This window comes from Corvus kubaryi, unplaced genomic scaffold (genome assembly GCF_017639235.1).
Source record: "Corvus kubaryi isolate FWS band 111438036 unplaced genomic scaffold, C.kubaryi_AGA036_p1.0 37357, whole genome shotgun sequence".
Taxonomy (NCBI): Eukaryota; Metazoa; Chordata; class Aves; order Passeriformes; family Corvidae; genus Corvus; species Corvus kubaryi.
In genome coordinates this window covers 857864-879481 of record NW_024581117.1, presented here as the reverse complement: position 1 = coordinate 879481, position 21618 = coordinate 857864, and the positions used below count along the sequence as shown (strand labels likewise).

Sequence of the window (21618 nt, the reverse complement as noted above, 5' to 3'; positions counted from 1 at the left end):
AAAAGAAGGAGACAGAGGAAGTCATGGATCTAGAAACTGAAGTTCTCTATCCCTCCCACATAGGTCTTCAACAGGCAAGATCCTTGAGACAGACCCAGAAACTGCTGCACTGAATGAGAACCAAGGCCTGCTTAAGGTTAACATGTGCTTAAGATATTGCAGGGTTTATACATCAGGAGTCAAGTGCTACTCATTTCTTGGCTTAGCAAAGCACCCTGCCTTTAATTTTAACGCTTTACTTTGCCAGAAAGCAGGTCTCTGAGCAAAGTCTGTAACAAAAAAGAGGTCATAGGGAATACTTATTTAAACATCCTTAGTAAGATGTGAAGACACCAACATTTACCTGTCTCAAGTACAGAAAGAAACTAGAATACTGGCCAGCCTCAGGCAAATATGAGAGCAACACTGTAATGCAGATTGGGAGAACTGTAGGATCTTTTCTAACCTTCTTCAGAGACTGTAAAAAAAAAAGAACAAACCAGGTATTGAAACATTTGTACAAACTCTAATGAAAGCATAAAGAAAGACGGTAGATTCCCTTTTTTTGTGCATGCATACACATCAGAACAATTACACATGGAAATTGTTAAGCTGAAACTTAAGTCACAAACAATCTCATTACAGTTCGGGGGATCCAACTCTTTGGCAAAGCTTCCATTAAGACTTTTGAAGCTACTGTTCAGTGCCAAATCAACTATTCCCCAAAAACAGTATTACGTAATAGTAAGGGAAATGCATAATGTCTTCCAATGGATTTCCATAATAATAATTTGTTTTGAAAGATGCTAGCAAATAATATAAATTTCTTACAATTGTTCACTGATCATATTATTTACTTTAAGGAACAAATAAAATTGTGGAAAACAAATTCTGTAACTGCAGTTTTTCGAGCATGTCATTCATCTCTCAATATTCAAAAGCAGTTCCCAGCAGGATGGATCTCATGAAGAAAAATCACTCCTCCTTTTCTTAAGATACTGAGGTGTAACAAAAATGTAAGTTATCTGAGTAAGTGAACAAGACTGCATGGTATGTTTTAGCCCTTCCTATACATGCCTATAAAAAAATCAGGCTTTATAGATCCATTCTCTATTAGAAAGAAATCACATATAACCAAAAGTGGAAATCAAGAGTGGGGAAAGACACTGCCAGAAGTACAATTATAAAGTGAGTATGTAAAGCATTAAAATACTGGCTTTTGAGGTGTAAGAATTCAGCATTTCTCTTTGCAATAAAATAGAGTACATAAGTTAGAAAAGTAAAGTATTGTCCCTTTGGATTTCACACCAAACATTATTTTCAAATCTAGAATTATTTAATCCACAAAGTTTGGTTTGATTTAGTTTTTTAAATGTAGTTAGATCTTTACAGGCAAGAGCAGAGAACAGAGACTATGGTATATGGCAGTCAAGGTACTAGTAAGATTGAAGATTTCTCAAGTTTACAAACTGCAACTAATAATTATTACTCATTAATCATCAAATATTTAATAATTACTTATTGAAGTGCATCTTACTGCAAAAGGATCTGCCTGTTCCCATGATATAGATGATCCCCACGAAGCAGGTCTTATTTTTTCTGGCAGAGATTCTGGTACAGCTATCAGGATGAAGCAGATGTCCACAACAGCCACCAGCGTGGCCACCAGTACAACCAGACTATCTCCGTAGCTGGCAGACAGGTATGCTCCAATGGCAGGACTAGTTACCAAACTTGCTGCAAAGGTGGCAGATACCTATGTACAACAACAGTTTACAAACTCATCAAAGTGGTTATTCTGCCATTACAGAAAAATGAAGTAACTTGCTCACCACCACCACCCCTCCCCAAAAGTGTGATTTAAAAAACACAGCAGTAAAAATTCAAGTAAAAAACCCAAACCAAACATAAAAAAATTAAATAAACCACACATCATTTATGACAGTAAACATGGGCCCAAAATAAGTTTCTATAGCCTCCTCAACAGCACACCATACTAGACAGGATTTGCAATCCAAAATCAGGTTTGGCTCAAAGGAAAACAGCTCTTACTTTCAAATAGACTGAAATCTTTGTTTTCTAATTATGAAGTGATTTGACTGAAAAAGTTGTCTGTACATTTAAATGCTTGCCTAAATGAAGTCCAAAGGCTGAGGACATCTACCAATGGACCTCCAAAACCTAAAGTAATATAGATATTAGGAAAGTAAACTAAGCAGGAATTATTTTAGCATTGAAAGGGCTAGTTGGTACTAACTAAATTATTTTCCTCATCTTTTGATAATTAAGAAAGGTCATGACTAAGTTACTAAAAATACTGTTTTATGCATTTTCATCCTTCCTCACTGTTCTGACTTTGGAAAAAGCCATTCCATACTAAAAAGAAGTCACATGAACTTGAAGTACAACTCACAGGTGACGGAAAACTATTGCTAGATTACATTACCTGCATTGTCTTTAACATTTAATGTTTTGTTTGCAAAACTTAAAAGACATTCTTTCTTACACATGCCCCCTATGCAAGTTGTCAAGTATTTTTTTTGTTCCCATAAGCACATAGCACTCTGTTCACTGTCTGAACTCTAACCCAGTGTCTTGAGCCATGGTTCATTCCTTTATCAACATCTTTACATTAATCAGGAAACAATCTGTACATCAAAACACAAGTTCAATATGAAGGTCATAATCTGGCCTTCTTCCCAAGGTGAGCATATCTTACCAGTCCATAGGCTGTAGTTCTTTCATGTTCTTGTGTTACATCAGCTACATAGGCAAATATTACAGAAAAGGTAACAGAAAATATTCCAGATACTGAAATCATAGCGAAGTACCACCTAATAATTTAAAAGCAACAATTAGAGAGTTTGAGCTAAGATCTCTTGCTTTTTATCTTACTCATCAGCAAGTCTGCGTTTAAGCGTAAAAGGGGTGTTCCAAGAGAACTAACACAGAACTTTAGTGAAGATGAATGAATGAATAAATGACTGTGCAGTCTCACTTAAATACTAGAAAACAGCATTTTAACTTTTTTATATTCCTCTGTTTATTTTACATCAGCCTAAAAGAATAAGTGGCCCCTTGAGGACATGGTACCTATAGATTTTTACACACTCAAGTTTAAGTTATGAAAAATGAACTTAGAAGTCATTTCGTCAGCCAGTTAAGGAATAAACTATCATATATATAATGCTGTGGGAGCTGAATTCTGAATGCATTCAGTGTACACAAACTTCTTTTGTAATTCTTCCAAGTTTCACAATTAATGTAAATGAAACTGAAATCTTACTTAGCAGTATTGACTTGGTCTCAAAGTCCTAATGAAAGAGTTAAAAGATCTCACGTGCAACAATTATACTTTTCTGTGGCAAATAGATGGTAGGCTCATTTAGCTTTAAAACATCTTTACTACTGTCAGTCACCAAGGGAAAAAATTAACAGCTGATCTTAAAACAGAGTTAGACAGGATTATCAAATCCTTGCAAGTACTGTTTTACTTGTGTGACTATAGTTCACATTCCATTATTTCTACTTCTAGGATACATGGTTTGAACACATCTTGAACAGAAAAGCTCCAGAGTAACACCAACATGCTCTTGAAAGGAAAGATGCTTTCTTCTTGTCTTACTGTCTCTCTTCCATTTCCCCAAACTACTCCTCTGATTGAACATCTGCTCTCCTGACAAGCTTGCTACTGCAGTTTGTACCACTTACCATGGGCTTATTCGCATTAATGGAATTGGGACACAGGTGAAGAAAACTGTAAGAAGAAGAAAAGATTTCCTTCCCCAAGCATCTGAGAGAGCACCTATTAGTGGAGCACTGAGAAAGGACAAAAAACCCTGTGACAGAAGAAAAACAATTAATATGTCTGTATCTACATTTCCAAGGCTCACTTTATCTACAATACACGAAAGGAAAATTTAAAGTTGATTTACAATTAAACACAGAAGCTGTAGATAACTGAAAATGTACACAATTTGTTCTACAGTCTAATTTTCTGTGATTCTGATGGTTTGTGCTTCAAATCTATTAAACCTGAGTGAATTTAAAAAAAAGACAGCATAGATTTTTTCAAGATCCATTTGATTCGATATAGAAGTAATACAGACTGCAAAATCTTCTTTAAAATCTCCAAAATACAGTCTAGTTCCACAAAGGACACTATCTTAGCCTCTATCAAGAGATTCAGTGCTAGATTTCAAACCCAAGTTGCCCTCTAATCTGGACTGTCCCAAGGGAGAGTTTTGGGTAACGTAACCACTCTCTGAAACAAATTTAACAGAACACTTGCTGCTTTATACTACATATTCATCGCATATTCTGTACAGTGCAAGAACTATGAAGACCATTTGAGCAAGTCTGACAACTTGAGATCATGGGACGCTATAATGAGATTCCCACGGAGAAGGTCAGACTCACATGTACAGTAAAAACAGAAGGAATTGACTAAGGAGCAAATACTAGATTTTCCAAAATTTCTTGAAGTCCTAGAACCTAGGTCTCAAATCTGTTCTATTACACAGGAGAATTAAAATAAGTAAAGGATTTCACGGGTTTGTGAAACAAACTGGGAACTGGGAAACAGTTCCTCTGAATTAGTACATTCTTCACTTATGAATTCAACTCTGCCGAGAGTCCAAACATGAGTAAATGCATGGTTCTGTAAGCACCTTAACACACTGGAAGTCTACTCTGGCTAACTTCAGCTTACCTCTCTTACCTCTCTTATTCAAATATAGTCACAAGTTTAACATAGGTGTACAGACTGCTGTACTAAATAACTGTTCTGCTAAATCCTTACAACAAACTGATTTCAACATTTCAAGTAAGGAGACTGAGAACAAAAGCCATAAAGCCAGACTACGAAATCCTCAGAAGGACATATGTCTTACTCAGTTGAAATTAATGTTTCTGCTCCTTAGAATCAGATTTCAGTACCATATGAACTAACATATTTTGCTGTCACCAAAGACACTTCCGATGTTTCATAAACAAAATTTTAAAGAAAAAAGAATGGACGTACAAGCTCCTCCATTTACTACACCTGTTAGAGCAATCCAAACGTTCATGACATTAATGCACTTTTCTACAGATATCCTCTGTACAAAATCTATGGGAACCCCTCTATTTACTACTATTTATACACAGTTACATTGCACTGTGAGTGAAAAACTTGAAAGAAAACAGGAAGAGGAACATGAACTTTGTTTTTCTAAGAGAACAATGAGAAGATAACTTCCTCTTTCAGTCTGAGATAAACCAACACCCTGAGTGCATTGTGTTCTGCCAATCCACCATAAAAGACAGCAAGACAGCAAGTCAGTCCTAAAGACATCATGTTCTTACAACTAAAAGCAATGCTTTACATTTGTTACAGGACATAAAGATAAGTAATTTCTGAGTGCTATAAATTATCTTAGTCATAAGTTACAGCAAGAGCTTTGCAGTCTCTCAGTACAATAGTTATCAAAGAAAAGACTTTACATTAGTTATCCTAGAAAACTCTTGCAAGCTTTTTTTGTGGCCACAATCCAGCATAATCACAGCGTGAATGCAGTGGTGTAAGTAAACTATAAGCTGTCCTGAATATCTTGAGGATCATAGAATGTTAAAAGAGTTGATGAAAAAAGGTCCAGTAAATAAAACCAACCTGATGAAAATTAGCTCTTAGGCCACATTTTAAGACAAAATCCCAGTGTTTAAGTGCTTCATTTTCTATCTCAATGGTATCATCATGGTTGCATTAATTTGCCTCTGACATAAATCATTTAACATTAGGAAGCAGACAATAAAAACCTAGCTCTATTCTCAGACAGATCCTTATCAAGATTACAATAGCTACAAGTGGTACCTATTCAAATGAGAGGAATTTAAATTTCTGAGAAACATTCCATTTGTTTCAAGATGCTGCCACTTAGCAGTAGAACTTGAACTGAGCCCAAGAAAGAACCCCTACAGTGAAAAAAAGGGTTTAAAATTAACTACATTCTCAGTGTTTTGTATGTTGTTATGGAGAATGCAGGTGAGACAAGTTAAAATATGAGAACACACAGAATATTTAGGTCAGAGGTTTAAAAAAAATCTTACCTTAACACCTTGAATAAGACCATTCATTAAGAATGTATGATGGGGAAATGTTTCATGTAAGACCTGATGGGGGGGGGGGGGGGAAAAAGCATTATTTTCATCAGAAGAGACAGGAGAAAGTTGATTCCCAGTTTAAATTTGATTTGTAAAACAGGATAGCTCTATGAGGACTTGTTAAGAAAAAGTATCCCATCCCAAAATAAAAACTAAAAGAAGAATAAAAAAAACCAAAACCCAAACCCCTGGAACAAGCAGAAAAAAAAAGTATCTTCTACCTCTTTTCTGTCTTCACAAGAAAATGGAAACAAGATTTAAGATCAATTTATTGGCATAAATTCCTCTGCTGACAAAGACTGTAATGCAGAGATAGTCTGGGACACTTTGCTCAAAAAGAGGATCAATGTAAGCAAAAACCATCTCCATGTGGTACAAGTCACAAAATTTTTACGCAGATAATTCCTTCAAAAGGTTGACTCAAACATCGTTGACATTTAGGAGTGAAAATGAGATTCAGCTAACTTGCACTGATGAGGAAAAAACAGTGCTACATTCACAATGGAACAAATAGCAGCTATTAAATAGCCATACAGTTAGAAACACCTCCAATTAACAAGCAGATGCTTAAAAATACCAGCAAGAATTCTGAGTGTTTAAATACAGCTACGAATTCATGTAAGGTGCTTTACCAGCAGTCTTAATTCAAGGGCAAGAATGTTAATCTACGCTAAACAGATTTACCATAAATATGCAAGAGAGTTAAGGGGCCTCAGAGGCGCTACCAGGTTGACGAAAAAAAGTTATTGTGATGTTCAAAGCACGTATGCACAAAAATTTACATTCAAACAAAATTCACATTAATTTGCTCCTGATATTTATAAATAAGTGCCACCAACTACAAAAATTACTTACATGTATACTGAGAAAGTGTCACTGAAAAGTACCAGCATTATTTTTCTAGGAAGACTGAGATTCTTAAATCATAGGTTTAATAAAAGTGGTGATTCTCATATTAATTATTGGGCAGATAATTCTCCTTATTTACATCACTTTTCCCTTCTGGTATCGTATTTTGGTTAGATATTTGGAACAAATTTTCACCTATTAGAACAGTAATCTTATGATACTAATTAAGGAAAAAAAAAGTCAGTATTCAAATTACAGATCTAAAGCAGGTGTCTTCTAAGTTAAAGAAAAAAAAATAAACCAAAACAAACAAAAATAGGAAACTCAGAGAGTCAAATCTAATTACCTGTCAACTGTTTTCTAGTATTTTTTCCTGAAAGACAACCACTTAAGTTCAAGTTTTCGAGATTAACCGGTTACTTTATAGACAAGAGAAATGCAAGTTGACAGAATGGTAGAGGGAACTGCTATACTCAAGTTCTACCAATAGATACATATTCCAAAAAAATACGTATTGAAGACAGAACGTGTCATTAAGTAATTAATATTGCTTATGGTAATTTTCTAACATTGGCATAAAAGTCCATAAATAAAAGTAATGTCCATAAGCTTTGGGCAGTCTTTGACCAGAACAGCCTTTGTGTGCTTTATAAACACCTTAAATCTTTTCTTCTCCAAGTATAGTGTCATGTAACAAACAGTACAGCTTTGCTGACATATGTCAAAAGAAGTGAAAAAGCAATTTAAAGAATGAACTTTAAATCATCTCAGCTCTTAAAAATACACACGATGCATTTTCATAGTATACAACATTTTAATTAGATTGAAAGTTGACAATGACCTGCAGAATCATGAAAAAAACCACAAGAATTGAGTAACCACAAGCTTTGACCAACAGGCCAGCCATTTCCATTTCTGCCCTTCCTACATGACAAACCTGCTTGAGCAGAAGTGGGCAGCTGGCACTTCAAAGGCTGACCTTTGCTCAGAAGAAATCTCTACATGACTTCTAATACTGCTGCCTGATAACCAGGCCAATGTAAGCTACCACAAACACATCATAAGACAGAAAGGTGCAAAGTATCAAACCAGACTTGAAATTATATATACCCAACAGCAGACTTTCAGTGCATGCAAAGCTGATTACAAATAAAGATGAACACCCTCAACCATGGACCTATTCCAATTGGAGTGTACTACTGGAAAACTATTGAAGAACCCACCTAATATACAGTATTATTAAAATGGGTGGGGGTTTGCAGATCTGTAAGAATTATAATTTGCACATTTATCCTTTTAAAAGAGAAGCGTCGAACTTGGGCCAGTTGAAATTGAGCACTTTGGTTAAGGAAAAAAGCAAAGAAAAAGAAAATATAAGAAAGACCACACAGTAAGCTTCCCCGTATTTTGACACCAGGAAGACAAGATGTCAGGACAGTCATTTTGTGAGACACCTGCTTTATGGAAATGTGTTAACTCTTTATGTGAACTTTTTTATTACTAAGTTATGTTAAGAAGTTCAGTGACTGTCTTTGGAAAGGTTAGACAAACACATTCCAAGAGTTATGTACATTATTTTATTTGTAGTTTGGAGAAGGAAAAAAATTAACTCTTTTGATCCCACAAAACTTTCCCTGCCATGTATTCAAAGTGGTCTCAGATACCAGCTGATGAAAACCTGGACTAATAGACCTCTTGCAACTGCTCCTAGGCAGGCCCTACTAAAATAAATGAGATCCATGTCTTCAAACATATCCTATTACCAAGCACTCAAATTTTCTGTTCATCTGGAAAATAACCAGAGCAGATTAAATACTTATGAAATCAATTTCTTACATGAATGCCTTTACATTTTACTGTAAACTATATGCTGGCAGAACAGTCAGCCCACAGAAGTATACACAGTTAACAAAGGGTTGCATAGTTTATTCACTTGTTACAACAGGAAGATGAGTTGAACTACGAAGACTTTAAAAAGCCAGAATTTGCAGAGATACTTGTGATCAATAGACTAAACTGGTGTCACTCTAAAAGGCAAATAAGAGTTAAAGACTAGTACAGAAGAGTTAATTTATTTTTCCTCATCTTATAGTCTTTCAGCAGTCCAGATCTCAGGTGTTAAGGCTTCTGGAATTCAGATAATGAGATACGCACTAATGTAAAGCAAATTAAATCCCAAATCCCTAGGAATTAGCAAATTAACATTTGTCACTATCACCAAGATTAACAGTTGATGAATGATACTTACTGTTAGCATTGGAGTTGTCAAGAGCCCCCAGGCAAAGAATTCTAGAAATATGACCACCACGGCATGGTATACACTTGGCCGACCGATACCCTGTTGCTAAGAAACAAAAACATATGCAGTGGTTGTACCCACCCGGGTCGTTACATAAGCAAGTATCTCTTGCAAACATGTTTTGAGCATAACCAGTTTGCATGACCTATTAACCAAGCCCTTGGGAACAACAATAAGCCAAACAAGCAAGGAGAAACTGTTCTGTATTACAAAACAATTAAAGACCTCTAGGGAACTTGGAAAAGTTTATTCCCTTGAACACTTGCTGACTGAAAACAATTATTTACCCTATTCCTGACACTGCGCTGTACTGCTCTCACCTCCAACATGCCTTTAGGCTTCCTCCCCCTCGAGCATTATTCACAACCCTTCCACAACAGGGTGACAAATGCTTGCTGCTTCCTCTGATGCCATGATGATTTTTTTTGCCTTTTCTCTTATACCCTTTTTATATACCTTTTCATAGCTTTTTGTATTCTCAGTGGTTTTTAGCCTACATTCTTAGACTTACTTTGTTAAGTCAGGAGACTGAACATCTTAGAAGCCCCAGACACCAAGCTTCTCTCCAGAACACATTCTGTAAACTAAGACAGAACCATCCAGGAGAAGGCTCCTTGGGGAGGGGGGCTCACTCGAGCCTCTCACTGGGGAATCTTTGATAGATATGCTAATTAGTAAGACCTATAATGTTATACCCTATCTATTGTGGGTGTGCACTGCAGTGTGCTTTTCAGTGCATTCCACCTGGACGTGGTGCACCTAAAGATCCTTAAAATAAATACTGAGGTAAAACTCCTTTTTCCCTTCTAACCATGCTTGATTCTTGATTCAAGACCAGGAAAAGGCATCACTTCGACAAGTGACAACAAGACAGATCCACTTTATTAAGTCACAGCATTGTTTCAACAAAACTATGACAATGTCCATAATCAGAAGAGCAACAATTTTTGTATTTGAAAATGCCAAAATATGAGAAAATAAGGATCTGCTTATGTCATCTGTACAACTGTTTTCTGTTGATTGCTGACCAACTGATTCTATGCTTGTGTCTGCAAACACAGACTACCGACTGAGGAACTATTCTACTGGTCAACAAGTAATTCCAAAAAGAATTAGCAAACTATCAAAGTACTCATGACTCTGTGAAACTGCTGCCACTGAAGATCAAAGGACTTGATCCCAGATGAGATTAATGAAATCTTTTTATTTAGATGAAATGGACAGAACCCTTGGGAAAGGCATATTTAACCAGAACTGCTGCTTGCTTGCTTGCTTTCTTCCCAGAAGAGATTTAAGCAGAGGTGCTGAAAAATCTAGTGGCTTTCGGTACAGTGACAGCAATGGCTGATAGGGGGAGACTGACAGGTGTCATTTACATAGACTTCTGTAAAGCCTTCAGCGCAGTTCCACATGACAACCTCATCTCCAAAGAGGAGACACATGGATTTGAAGTGTGAGCTATTGGGCAGATAAGGAACTGGCTGGATGAATGCAGCCAGAGAGTTGTGGTCAATGGCTCTGTGTCCAGGTAGAGGCTGGTGACGAGTGATGTCCCCCAGGGCTCTACTCTGGGATCAGTGGTCTTCAGTATCTTCACTGATGACACAGACAGTGGGACTGAGGGCAGCCTCAGCAAGACTGCAAATGGCACAAAGCTGTGCGGCACACTTCACACAACAGGAGGACAGGATGCCATCCAGAGAGAGCTGGACAAACTTGAGAAGTGGGCCCATAAGAACCTCATGAAGTCTTAACAGGTCTGGGTTCAAGGTGCTGCACCTGGGTCAGAGCAACCCCAGACATGAGCACAGACCGAGAGAAGAACTATAGAGCAGCCCTGAGGAGGACTTGGGGGTTCTTGTGGATGAAAAGTTGAACATAAGCCAGCAATGTGCACTCACAGAGCCTAGAAGGCCAACTGCATCCTGGGCTCATTAAAAGCGTGGCCAGCAAGTGAAAGGAGGGGATTTTTGACTCTCTACTCTGCCCCCATGAGACCACACCTGTAATACTGGGTCCAGCTCTGGAGCCATCAGCATGGAAAGGACATGGACCTGTTACAGTGGATCCGGATGAGGCCACAAAGCTATCAGAAGGCTGGAGCATCTCTCCTATGAAGACAGGCTGGGAGCGCTGGGGCTGTTCAGCCTCCAAGAAGAGAAGAGAAAGCACCAGGGAGACCTCACTGTGGCCTCTCACTGCTTGAAGGGGTCTTTTTAAAAAAGAGTGACTTTTAAAAAAAGGAGAGTGACTTTTTACACAGGCAGAATGCGATAGGAGAAGGGGAATGGTTTTAAATGAAAAGAGGAGAGATTTAGATTAGATATTGGGAAGAAATTCTTTACTCAACAAGTAGTGAGGCACTGCAACAAGTTGTCCAGAGAAGTTGTGGATGTCTCATACTTGGAAGTGTTAAAGGCTAGACGGATGTGGCCCAGAGCAACTTATCTAGTGTGTGGAATCTTTTCCACTGGTGCAGGGGGTTGGAATTAGATGATCTTCAAGGTTCCTTCCAATCAAAAGCATTCCATGATTTTTTCACTTCTAACTACCCCTTGGCATAGTAACTGTTTTACATAGTTTCTGTGTTCTAAAATTACCCTTTGCCTTTCCCACAACAACTGTTCTGCAAAAGACTGTTTTTCAGTGTTTCCAGCCAATCCAAAGCCATTACGCTTCAACAGAAGAGTGCAATTTAATAATGCAGAATTCAGTTGAAAGGACATTATCCAGTGATAAATATCAACCTGACTCATTTCAGGAATTGGAGAGCAGGGCAAGTGTGAAACTCAGGTTCTCCCACTGAACCCAAAAAAGTCAAGACAATCTATGATGAACACAGAACACAGACACCTATGGTGTTTCTCCCCGGCCCAAAAATTTTCATCCAAATGGTAGAAATCACATTTTGAAAATGCTTGTATTACAAGACTCATTTAAGCTTACTGTCTATAGTAAAAATTTTGAAGAAATTCCTACTGTTTAAATAGTAAATGCATAAATCTCTAAGAATTTTTAGGTCTGTCAGTTTATCAAAACCTGTAGCAACAGTGTATTCTAGTTACTAAGGTTCAATTTATTTTCTACATTGCAGCTTGCTTCAAAGCATGCAGATTTGAAGAAAACAATTCTCTTTCTCCTGGGAAACAATATAATATCACAGATCAAAGACTATCTCTGGAAGGCTGATAATTTTCAAGCATTAACATTTCTCCATAGGTTATCATGCAATTTTTAATTTCTAAATAGTAAAGATTGCAAAGGCTAGAGGGGTAAAAAAAAAAAATCCTCCTCATATAAGAAGTCTGTAAGTACTTCTATATAAGCTAATAGGATAACAATTTTATGAATTTTTTTTGCCAAGCCATATGCCACTTAACACCAATTACAATGAAGTCTGAAGACCCCTTCCAAAGCAGTTTCCTCTGAAAAAAGGAAATTTTACAGTAGAATAGGTAAGGGATGCCCCAGACCTTCTCCTGCCTCTATTTTACTTCCCTCACACCTTTTTATCACTAAGCAAGTTGCTGCACCATACATATCTGGTCTGCATTTAGCAAACATTTCTAATGCTACTAAAAATGAAGTTTTGGAGTGTTTGAGGTTTTTTAATAATGTTTCTATGACATACAAATTTGACCTGAGATTTATATGGTTTAGCAGAAAGATAATACATACTCAAAGACATGCATGAAGATTAAAACAGCCTGCATATCATTTCTAGCAGTATCATGCAGCTTACAGTTAGCTGCACTGACCTACTAAAAAAAACAGAAAACACCATAGTCTTTTTGATTCAAGCCATGACCTGGAAAAGTAAAATTCAAATCTTGAAAGGAACATGTACCTGTTAAAACTAAGACAAGCATTATAGGTCAAATATACTAGCACTACCAATCTATGATCCACATAGACTGCAGTTGATGATTTTCAGTTTTCTTGACAGCGTACTAAATGCCTAGATTAATTAAAAAACCACAGGTGCAAAAAACTGCATTGGAAAACTGAGATCATGAAACCAGGAAAATTCACTATCAAATGGACTGATGCAGACAGTTACTTCCGAATGTTCATCTTTTCTCTAGTTCCCAAATACTCTCTCACAGAAGCTTTCGATTTTTAATCAAGGATCAACTTATTTTTTAAGGAAAGAAAATAGTTTATGGTCTACAGACTAAAAGAAGCAGTAAGAACTCCTTACTTGGTTCAAAATCAGTTTTCTAAAAACACCTCACACTTGCCTTTACCATGAAGTTGTATCAGAAGTACTGGGTGTGGCTCATTTCCACACCCTGCAACAAAACTCCACGCAATTTACATAAAGAACTTTGAGTAGGCAAAAACGGTTAAAAACTTTTAAACACAAGCACGTTCAGGCTTCTTGAATAAACAGTATCAGAACAACCTACTGAATTCCTTATGATTAAAAAGATTTTAAAAGGATTTCAGAAATAGAACAGATATGGTCAACATACAAGTTGCTTGCATCGTTCACTGCCCTCGAAATTGAAGTGTTGTAAGTAAGTGCCCTCAGGAAAGCCTTAAAATTGTTATGGGCTTATTTTCTATTCACATGGATCATTTTCATGGGACAGACTTGTGTGTGGGTTAAGAAACTACATATGAACACTGCAACTGCCTTCAAATGCAGCTGTTTGTCAAGGTTTTATACTTGCACAATCATTACTGAGCAAAACATTACTTAATCTCAAATGCTTAACAATACGAGTTTGAGGCCACCCTTGTAAAATCTTAAGTCCTAGAAGTTCTAACAAAACATCTGTTATTTCTTCCGTTTTACACTTTTGCTCCTTCAATGCCTCTTTTCACTACCCAATTCCAAAAAAACATTTTTTCTTCTGTCTTTCCTCGAGTCAGAATAAACCCAAAAGTTAATTTGAAGGAAACTGGGAAGACTACAGGGAAGCAGTACAATTTCTTTTTCAAAGCAGAACAGCTGTTGAGTATTAATAAGTCCATGAAAGAATGTCAAAATGATAAACCCAGCTGGTAATAATTGCTCATAGAAAAGGATGGGGGGAAATGCAATATAGCATTAGTAAGAATACCTTAACTTAGACATCTTTCTGAAGAACAGCTAGTACAATTCACCCTAAAATACTCCACAGCAAGATGCAATCTTATAGCCAGTCCCAGGTCTACAGAGCAAAGCTAGAACTGGCACTATTTAGTTATTATTTATAGGTAACTGTTTATCTGTTAACTCAAAACTATAATGTAATAATTAAAATTGTTTGAATGCCTGCAAAAGCACCTCAACATCAATTTCAAGCATGCCTAACTATTTATTTCTCTGAAGAAATATGCTTATTTGAGAACAAAATCACTTCCCACTGTTCAAATCCTGAAGTCCTCTGGAGACTTCAGGACCTTTTTAAATTTTTCATACTTTGATGAGGGCCACACAATCCTGCTAGGCATATTAAGCAAAAGATTCAATTGGATAAATACAGCAGGCTTTTTTTCCTCCCATAAGGGTGAAGCAGCCGAGCTGGACATGAAGGGTTTGTTTCAATACCCAACTGGAAAAACCTTAAGCAACCTGCTCAGGCATCACAGCTGACACTGTCTTGAAGAGGAAGGTACTTCCCTACTAAAGTACCTTTCCAGTCACATAATCCTATTACCTCTCAGGCAGAAAACAACCAAACTCAAACTGAAGTTCTGAACTGACAAACCGTAGGAGCTTGCCTTTGTCCCCCTACACCATCCTCTGGGAAATTCTTTCCCACCAGGCAGTAGGGTCTCTCAGGAGAGCATACTAGTTGCTTGTTCTATTTGCAATACAGACATACCTTTGCAAAGAGCACCCACTGCCCTACAATATGTAAACCAACATTAAAATGCATTAGTGTGAGTTGTATTACCTTATTTTTTTTTTTAAGAGTCTACAGAAACATTTTCCCCTATAAAAATCAACTGGTTCAAATACTCATTTTTTGTAGTACCACCTGTACTGCAGTACACAATGTCAACGCTGATATTTTCAAGAAAACAAAGAACTAAACTCACAGAATCAGTAAAAGACTTCAATAAACATGCTTTCATGTATGAATCATTCAGATCTCAAAGTTCATGACAAATTATAAAATTCATTTCCTTTACATATTTACCCCCACTACTATTTTGTTAGTTTCCCCCAAAATACAACCATTTCAAATGCAAACTTTTCCTGGTATGACCCCACTACAGGACTATTTAATCACTTTAGCTTATTCATGCACTAATATTATGCCACCAATCCATCTCACTACATGATGGATTCCCTTTCTTCCACACATATTACCCAGGTAGCTCTCTAGGCATATTGCATGTTTATCTCTTTCTAGTAACTATTCTCTTTAATTTTCAAACAGAAGTACTTTGGATCCACCTTAATTCCAACTGTTCATCACAAATGCTCTATTTGTTGGAACTGGCAAGAACTCAGTGCAAAAATACGTAGAACACAAGAGAAAGTGCTTTCCAATCCAGTACAGCATTTTAGGTATGCCTTGTAAGCTGCAATATAAATCATAATTAATTCAGATTATACACTGTCCAAACTTGTAGTTCAGTTGCAAATAAACACCTTAAGCAGATCTGTATCTGGACTGGAAGATCATGCATATTTTCTCAACAGAAAGCTGCGGTAAATCATATTGCACATGTCTCGAGTATCAGAACCACAATTCATTCAAAATGGAAGAGCCTGTGAAGATTTTGCGAAGAGAAACTGTGCATTAAAAAGTTCCTGGAGTTCTCAAAAGAAAATGTATAGATAATGTAGGTCACATTAATAAGTCTTCTGATAATTCAGTAAGCATACTCAAAGATGCTCACCAAAGGCTCTTAAAGCCAGCAAACTCTTCACAGGACTTGAAAAGAAAAAAAAAAGTAAACAAACACAAAAAAACAACCCACTCAAAAACTCCCCAAACATACATACACAAAAACCCCAGGACAATTTACAAAAATAAACCCACTGCAATCTGTTCATACAGCATAGCAAAGTTACCAGATGACGCCTACTGCTCTGTCCTAGCACCTATTGTTCAACACATTCAGAAGTGAGCTGTAAAAAAGGAGGAAAGTGAAGTGATGAAGTTCACCGATGACAAAATGCAATTCACTCTGGAAGAGTTATAGTGCAATGGTAAAGAACAACAAAAGTTCATGGAATCAGGAGAACAAATTAAATGGCAGATTGAAATTTGTGTATATTAATTTAAGCAATGCAAACAAGAAAAAACAATTTTAATTCCACATATAGGATGATTACATCATAGGAATGTGATCCTGGAAAAAAAGAGTTCAATGAAAGAAATTAGTCTAGCATTCAGCAGAGGTTTACTGAAGTGTGTATCTTTACTAAAGATACAGCCTGTTAGGAAAAAGATTATCACTATACTACTGCAAGTGATGTGCCTGCCTTGCTAACTCTCTGCTTCTGGTGTTCTGACCATTTTTAATAGGTCTACATGAAGATCCTACTCTTATCCCATGACTGTTTTGTTCAGAAGCTTTAATCAATATGCATTGTTGAGTAGTCTATTATACAGAAGCACAAGAGGCCCACAGAAAGAAGAAGAACACTACCAAAGGTATGGAGGACTGCTGAAGCAGCTTCCTCCAAACTGTGATCAAAATATCTGCAGAAAGATACCAATGGGATTCATTGAATTGGGAGTGACATGAAGGGTGTTAAGAAAAAATTGCCACTACCTCCTTATTCTAAAATACAAGAAAAAAGCAGCACTTCATGAAATTTATTCTTGAGGTCTAAAATGTCTTGCCATATTGTATTTCCTTCCGGGGGAGAACACATTCCTGTTTAATTTTAGACTGGACAAGTTTAGAAGCAGAAATCTTCTAAGTCACATAAAACACGAAGACCATTTCTGGTTCAGTCTTCACAGCTGAGGCCACTGAGGTACGAAGACCAGCTAAGTAAACAATTGCCATACACCCTGCCACATTCTGAAAGCTCTGCTTCAGACAGTACTGCACTGTCTAATTAAACTACTTCTTACAGAAATAACATATAGCCAGCATATTACACTAGAGCAAGCTGGAAGCCAAGTTATCTGTTTAAGTTTTCTTTGTAAAATGTAGAAAGGTGTACAAGACTGAGAAATTCCTCTAAAAAGCACTGGCTGCTCAGTTAATACACATGCTTCTCCATGGGGCAGACAGTTACTCAAACTCCTTGTCCAGTAGGCTAGGTTTGAATCTTCGGAACTAATTATATAGCCATGACTTGGTAATTTAAGTTTTTATTGCTCTAACCTACAGTACTTCTCTTGGAAGGCAACACTATTCATATCTGGAATAACCTGGAGCACCAGTAACAGTAGACTTGCAACAGCAGAAGTGCCCTTTCAGCATAAATATACACTGGAGTTATTTGTTTTTAAACAGAGTAACTAAACATTCCTGGTAACAGGGCACACTTAGCGTCAGTTTAACAGGATGGGAAGATTCAAAATGCCATTGGCAATCTTGGGAAGGCAATATTGTTCATCTCTAATTATTCGGATTTAACAAGAAAAATACCCTGTGTGGGAGAAAACAATGCTCCACCAAGTACTGAATACCCAAACTGACAAATGAACAATGTGTTTACTACTAGCAATACAATGTAAATTCTACAAGCAAGAAATTTAAGAAACCAGCTTATTGAATTGAGAGCTGTTTGAGTAAAGTCTCATAACATTACATCATGCTGCCTTAGTTTAACTGTGCTGTATTTTTTATGAAGTATAAAAGAAAAATGTGAACACTAAGGGCAAGAACATGTAATTCTTTGGGTACACAGAGTTGTGCTTCACTGTGTAAAATAGTTTAAATAATAAAGGCTGGCAAAGTTCCGAGATGTACAGTTCAAAATGCTTACATTATCTTGGGCTTCACAACAGCTGAGGCATTTTACAGTGTCCAAGAACATGAAACTAACATCTGATTAATTCTCAAAGAGGTACACAGGTGTGACTTTTCTTTTCATACCCTATTTAGGCTTTCTCCCATAAGAGCACTTTATTTAGACAGCATGACAGTGTATTTTGCTGAAAAGATTCCTTAGTGTTGACATTATTTTACCCCCAATAGGTTGCACAGAAATGAAGTATGTGGCACAAATATTCTGAATGCCATGCTAAATTTTATTCTACCAGTATTTGTAATTCAGATGTAACAAGACTGCACAACAGGCTAACAAAATGTCCCATGGCATCATTTACTTCAATTTCTGAGGCTCACTAAAGTCATGGTAATACAGCCAAAAAAAATTATTTAATTCCACTGGAATTTACTTAAAACATATCGTTCTTATTAATTTTGAGGCAGTAGCTCAATTCATAAGAAGTCATTTGTTCAACATTTGTATTTCAGCTCTTCAATTCAGTGAAGCCAGTGCATTCAACAAGGTGAAGACAGTTACAGCTACATCAAAAAACAGAAGCTTCTTACACCCAAGCTGGAGGGGTAAGAGGAAAAAGTCTTGCACAACCTGACAGACTTGGTCATACTCTTCCACTTTGTCCTACTGATCTGATGTGAAGAAAGAGTAAAAATAAAAATGAAAAATTAAGACATTCTTCACAGACCAAAGAAGCAGCTCACAAAAGTTTCACTTTTGCATTTATTTCTTCAGCAGCAGTCCAAGCAGCAAGCTTCCCCTTCCAAATGCCAGGGAGGCACTCCTCCTGATACCAAACAGATCTCTGCAACTACATCTAAAGCCATTATCCGGCCCCTTATATTTTATTGTGAATAAGCTCTTTCAATAAAGTCTAGGCAGAGAGAGTTGTAGTAATATGATAGCCACATGAGAATCACAGGGACGTGCAGGAATTGCTATTACAAAACAGACTGCTCAGTCAGGAACAGATGCAGACCCTAACATGATATAACAGCACTACTGCTATATCAGTGTACAGAAGATAAAGCTAGAGCCCTTCTCTCTTGAGATGCTTTTTAGAGGAACACAAAGTCCTCGGAGGGCACAACTAGGAGGGAAGGGACAAAAAATACACTCAGAAAACCAAACCTCAGATCATTTTATAAAATTAAGAATGTATGTCATTTTGAAGCTAAATTTTCGAACTTATAGAAGAGCATATATTAAGTACTCAAAAGCATTTTTCTAACACTTAATCCAACATTACCAAACATTCCATCCATTAATAAAAAACCAGGCAGTTATGGATTTAATTTCCATTTGAGCTTTACTTTTCAAAGCTAGAGAAAGAAGACAGTTCTTTGATTTTTTTTTTCAGTTCCCCTACCTGCACCTTCCATTTCCTAGCCTCTGTTCATACATTAAAAAATTCAGCTGTTTTTCTTCTGTACAGTGAGATCAATCCTCTGTTTGTTTCACCACATCATCTGAGCTGATAAAACTGAAAGCTTATGTTTCTTGGCTAAAACATTCACTTTTCAAGACTCTTCTTGGAGATATTTTTGTAGTCAGACTTCAGACTCGGTTACTGCATCTTACACAAACTAGACTCTTTATTGGGAAGTGCTGTACGTAAACCTGGAACAGGAATTCTACCATACAGCACACATCAGATGCATGTCTTGAGGAGTCCAACCTGCTTTTTGAAAGACATAACCATTTCTTAAAGACAACTGAAACACTCAAACACAGAAGTTATGCATTACAAGAAGTGTGAAGCAGCCATTTTTGAATTAACTTACATAAAATAAATTACTTGACTAATGAATTCCATAGAACAACAATTTTTCTACATCTTCTCTGTGTTAATCATCTACTAGAAGTCCCTTAAAATCTTCATCATGTACAAGTAAGGTAGAAACAATGTAGGTGCATCAGATGGTTTCAAGATGATTTTTTTTTTTACATTCTTCAGCTCTAGCCATGATATCACATTAATGCTACATTAATAATGCTCAGCTAAAAATACTTCTTCACATTCACATAAAACAGCACGCTCTGTCATCTCTGATAGCAGAGATACTTATCTGTGGGAGGACAGGTAACACACGAAGGAGATGCCGGCTCCCTGACAAACTTAGCATTGTTTTATAACTTTTGGCATATTCAATGTTTTCAGCATACCCAACTTTGTGAGTAAACTAATACTAAATTATTTAAGTACACATGAACATTAACAATACCCCACGAAAAGTTATTAATAGCTTGTAATTCAGACTGCAAAAAAAATTTATGTGATTTCAACTTGCCAGAAGAGCTTCGGCATGGTAAGGCATTTCCTTGTTTTGCACCTCGACCCCTGCAAAAACTGTCAGCGCCGGGATCATCTTTTTATTACTTTATGTCTTCCCCTGAGTTCTTCTACTCCATCGTGACCTGTGGGCTAACTCCAACAAAAAAGCATGGGTTATATCGCCTCAGCCAGTATCATCCTGCCCGAAACAAGTTACCTGTCTCCACCTACTGCAGAAAGCTCAAGGGGTGTGGTTTTAATGCACCTTTGTGAGCACACTGACGTACTGAGGGAAAGGCTTAAGCCTTTTCGGAAAGAAATTACGCACCCGCTACCACATTTACAAACGAAACTTGGCAGCGAGTGCACGGATTACTCCCTTCCAGCTCCATTTTTTTGCACAAAAAGATCTCAGTGCTTAGTATGAAGAGACGAAACAGGCAGCACAGCAACTTAAGAAAACTGCGGATCATAACCCCGCGGGTTCGGTTCAACAAGGAGCACCTCCAAGAGCTCCTAGGGAAAACTTAAGTTTTACCTTCCTGGCACCTTGGATTCATGTATTTTAAAAGAAAACTTATTTACAGCCACCTGCTCACAGGTGCGATTACTCCGGTTCCTCCGCCCGGGACAAACTCGTAACGAACGTACCGAGGCTGTCAGAGACAGGCAGGGCAGGGCCTGCCCGAAGAACCCGCCGCACCCCAACTTCCATTAGGCATCCAGGGGCAGGACGCTCCGGGAAGCCTCTCGAGGGGCAGCTGAGGGTGAGCCGGCCCCTCACGAGCAAGCCGGCTGCTGATCCCCACGGGCCGCCCAGCCCAGCCCGCAACGCACGGCTGCCCTCAGAGCCCGCACGATCTGCACGCAGCCACCGTCGCCACCTCCGCGGAGCCCCCGCTCCCACCCTGCACTCACCGCGTTGCAGCCGCCCGCCGTCAGGCCGACCCTCTTTACCAGCATGATGCAGCCGCCCCACCTGGCGGCACCGCCGCCGCCCTCCCACGACGGCGACGGAGGCGGCGGCTCCTCTTCCTCTTTTGCCGCCCGGGCCCGGGCTGGCGGCGGCTCTGGCTCCGGCTCGGGGCTCATGTCGCTCCGACCATGGCCCCTCCCGGAGCGGCCGGGCCGGGCCGGGGGAGGCTGCCGCGGCCGCCT

The 21618-nt window shown here is 38.0% G+C and overlaps 1 protein-coding gene across 1 annotated transcript in view; it reads right to left on the bottom strand.

Annotated features, from left to right (window-relative positions):
• The window catches only part of LOC121667047 (hippocampus abundant transcript-like protein 1), a 30586-nt gene extending 8968 nt beyond the window's left edge, over window positions 1-21618 (bottom strand). The window contains exons 1-7 of the mRNA XM_042033161.1: window positions 21379-21618; window positions 9218-9313; window positions 6067-6129; window positions 3691-3818; window positions 2699-2813; window positions 1517-1735; window positions 344-457 (exon numbers count right to left, since the gene is read on the bottom strand). Of these exons, the coding sequence (XP_041889095.1) occupies window positions 344-457; window positions 1517-1735; window positions 2699-2813; window positions 3691-3818; window positions 6067-6129; window positions 9218-9313; window positions 21379-21552 (909 nt within the window). The 5' untranslated portion in view covers window positions 21553-21618. The remainder of the gene's footprint in view (window positions 1-343; window positions 458-1516; window positions 1736-2698; window positions 2814-3690; window positions 3819-6066; window positions 6130-9217; window positions 9314-21378) is intronic.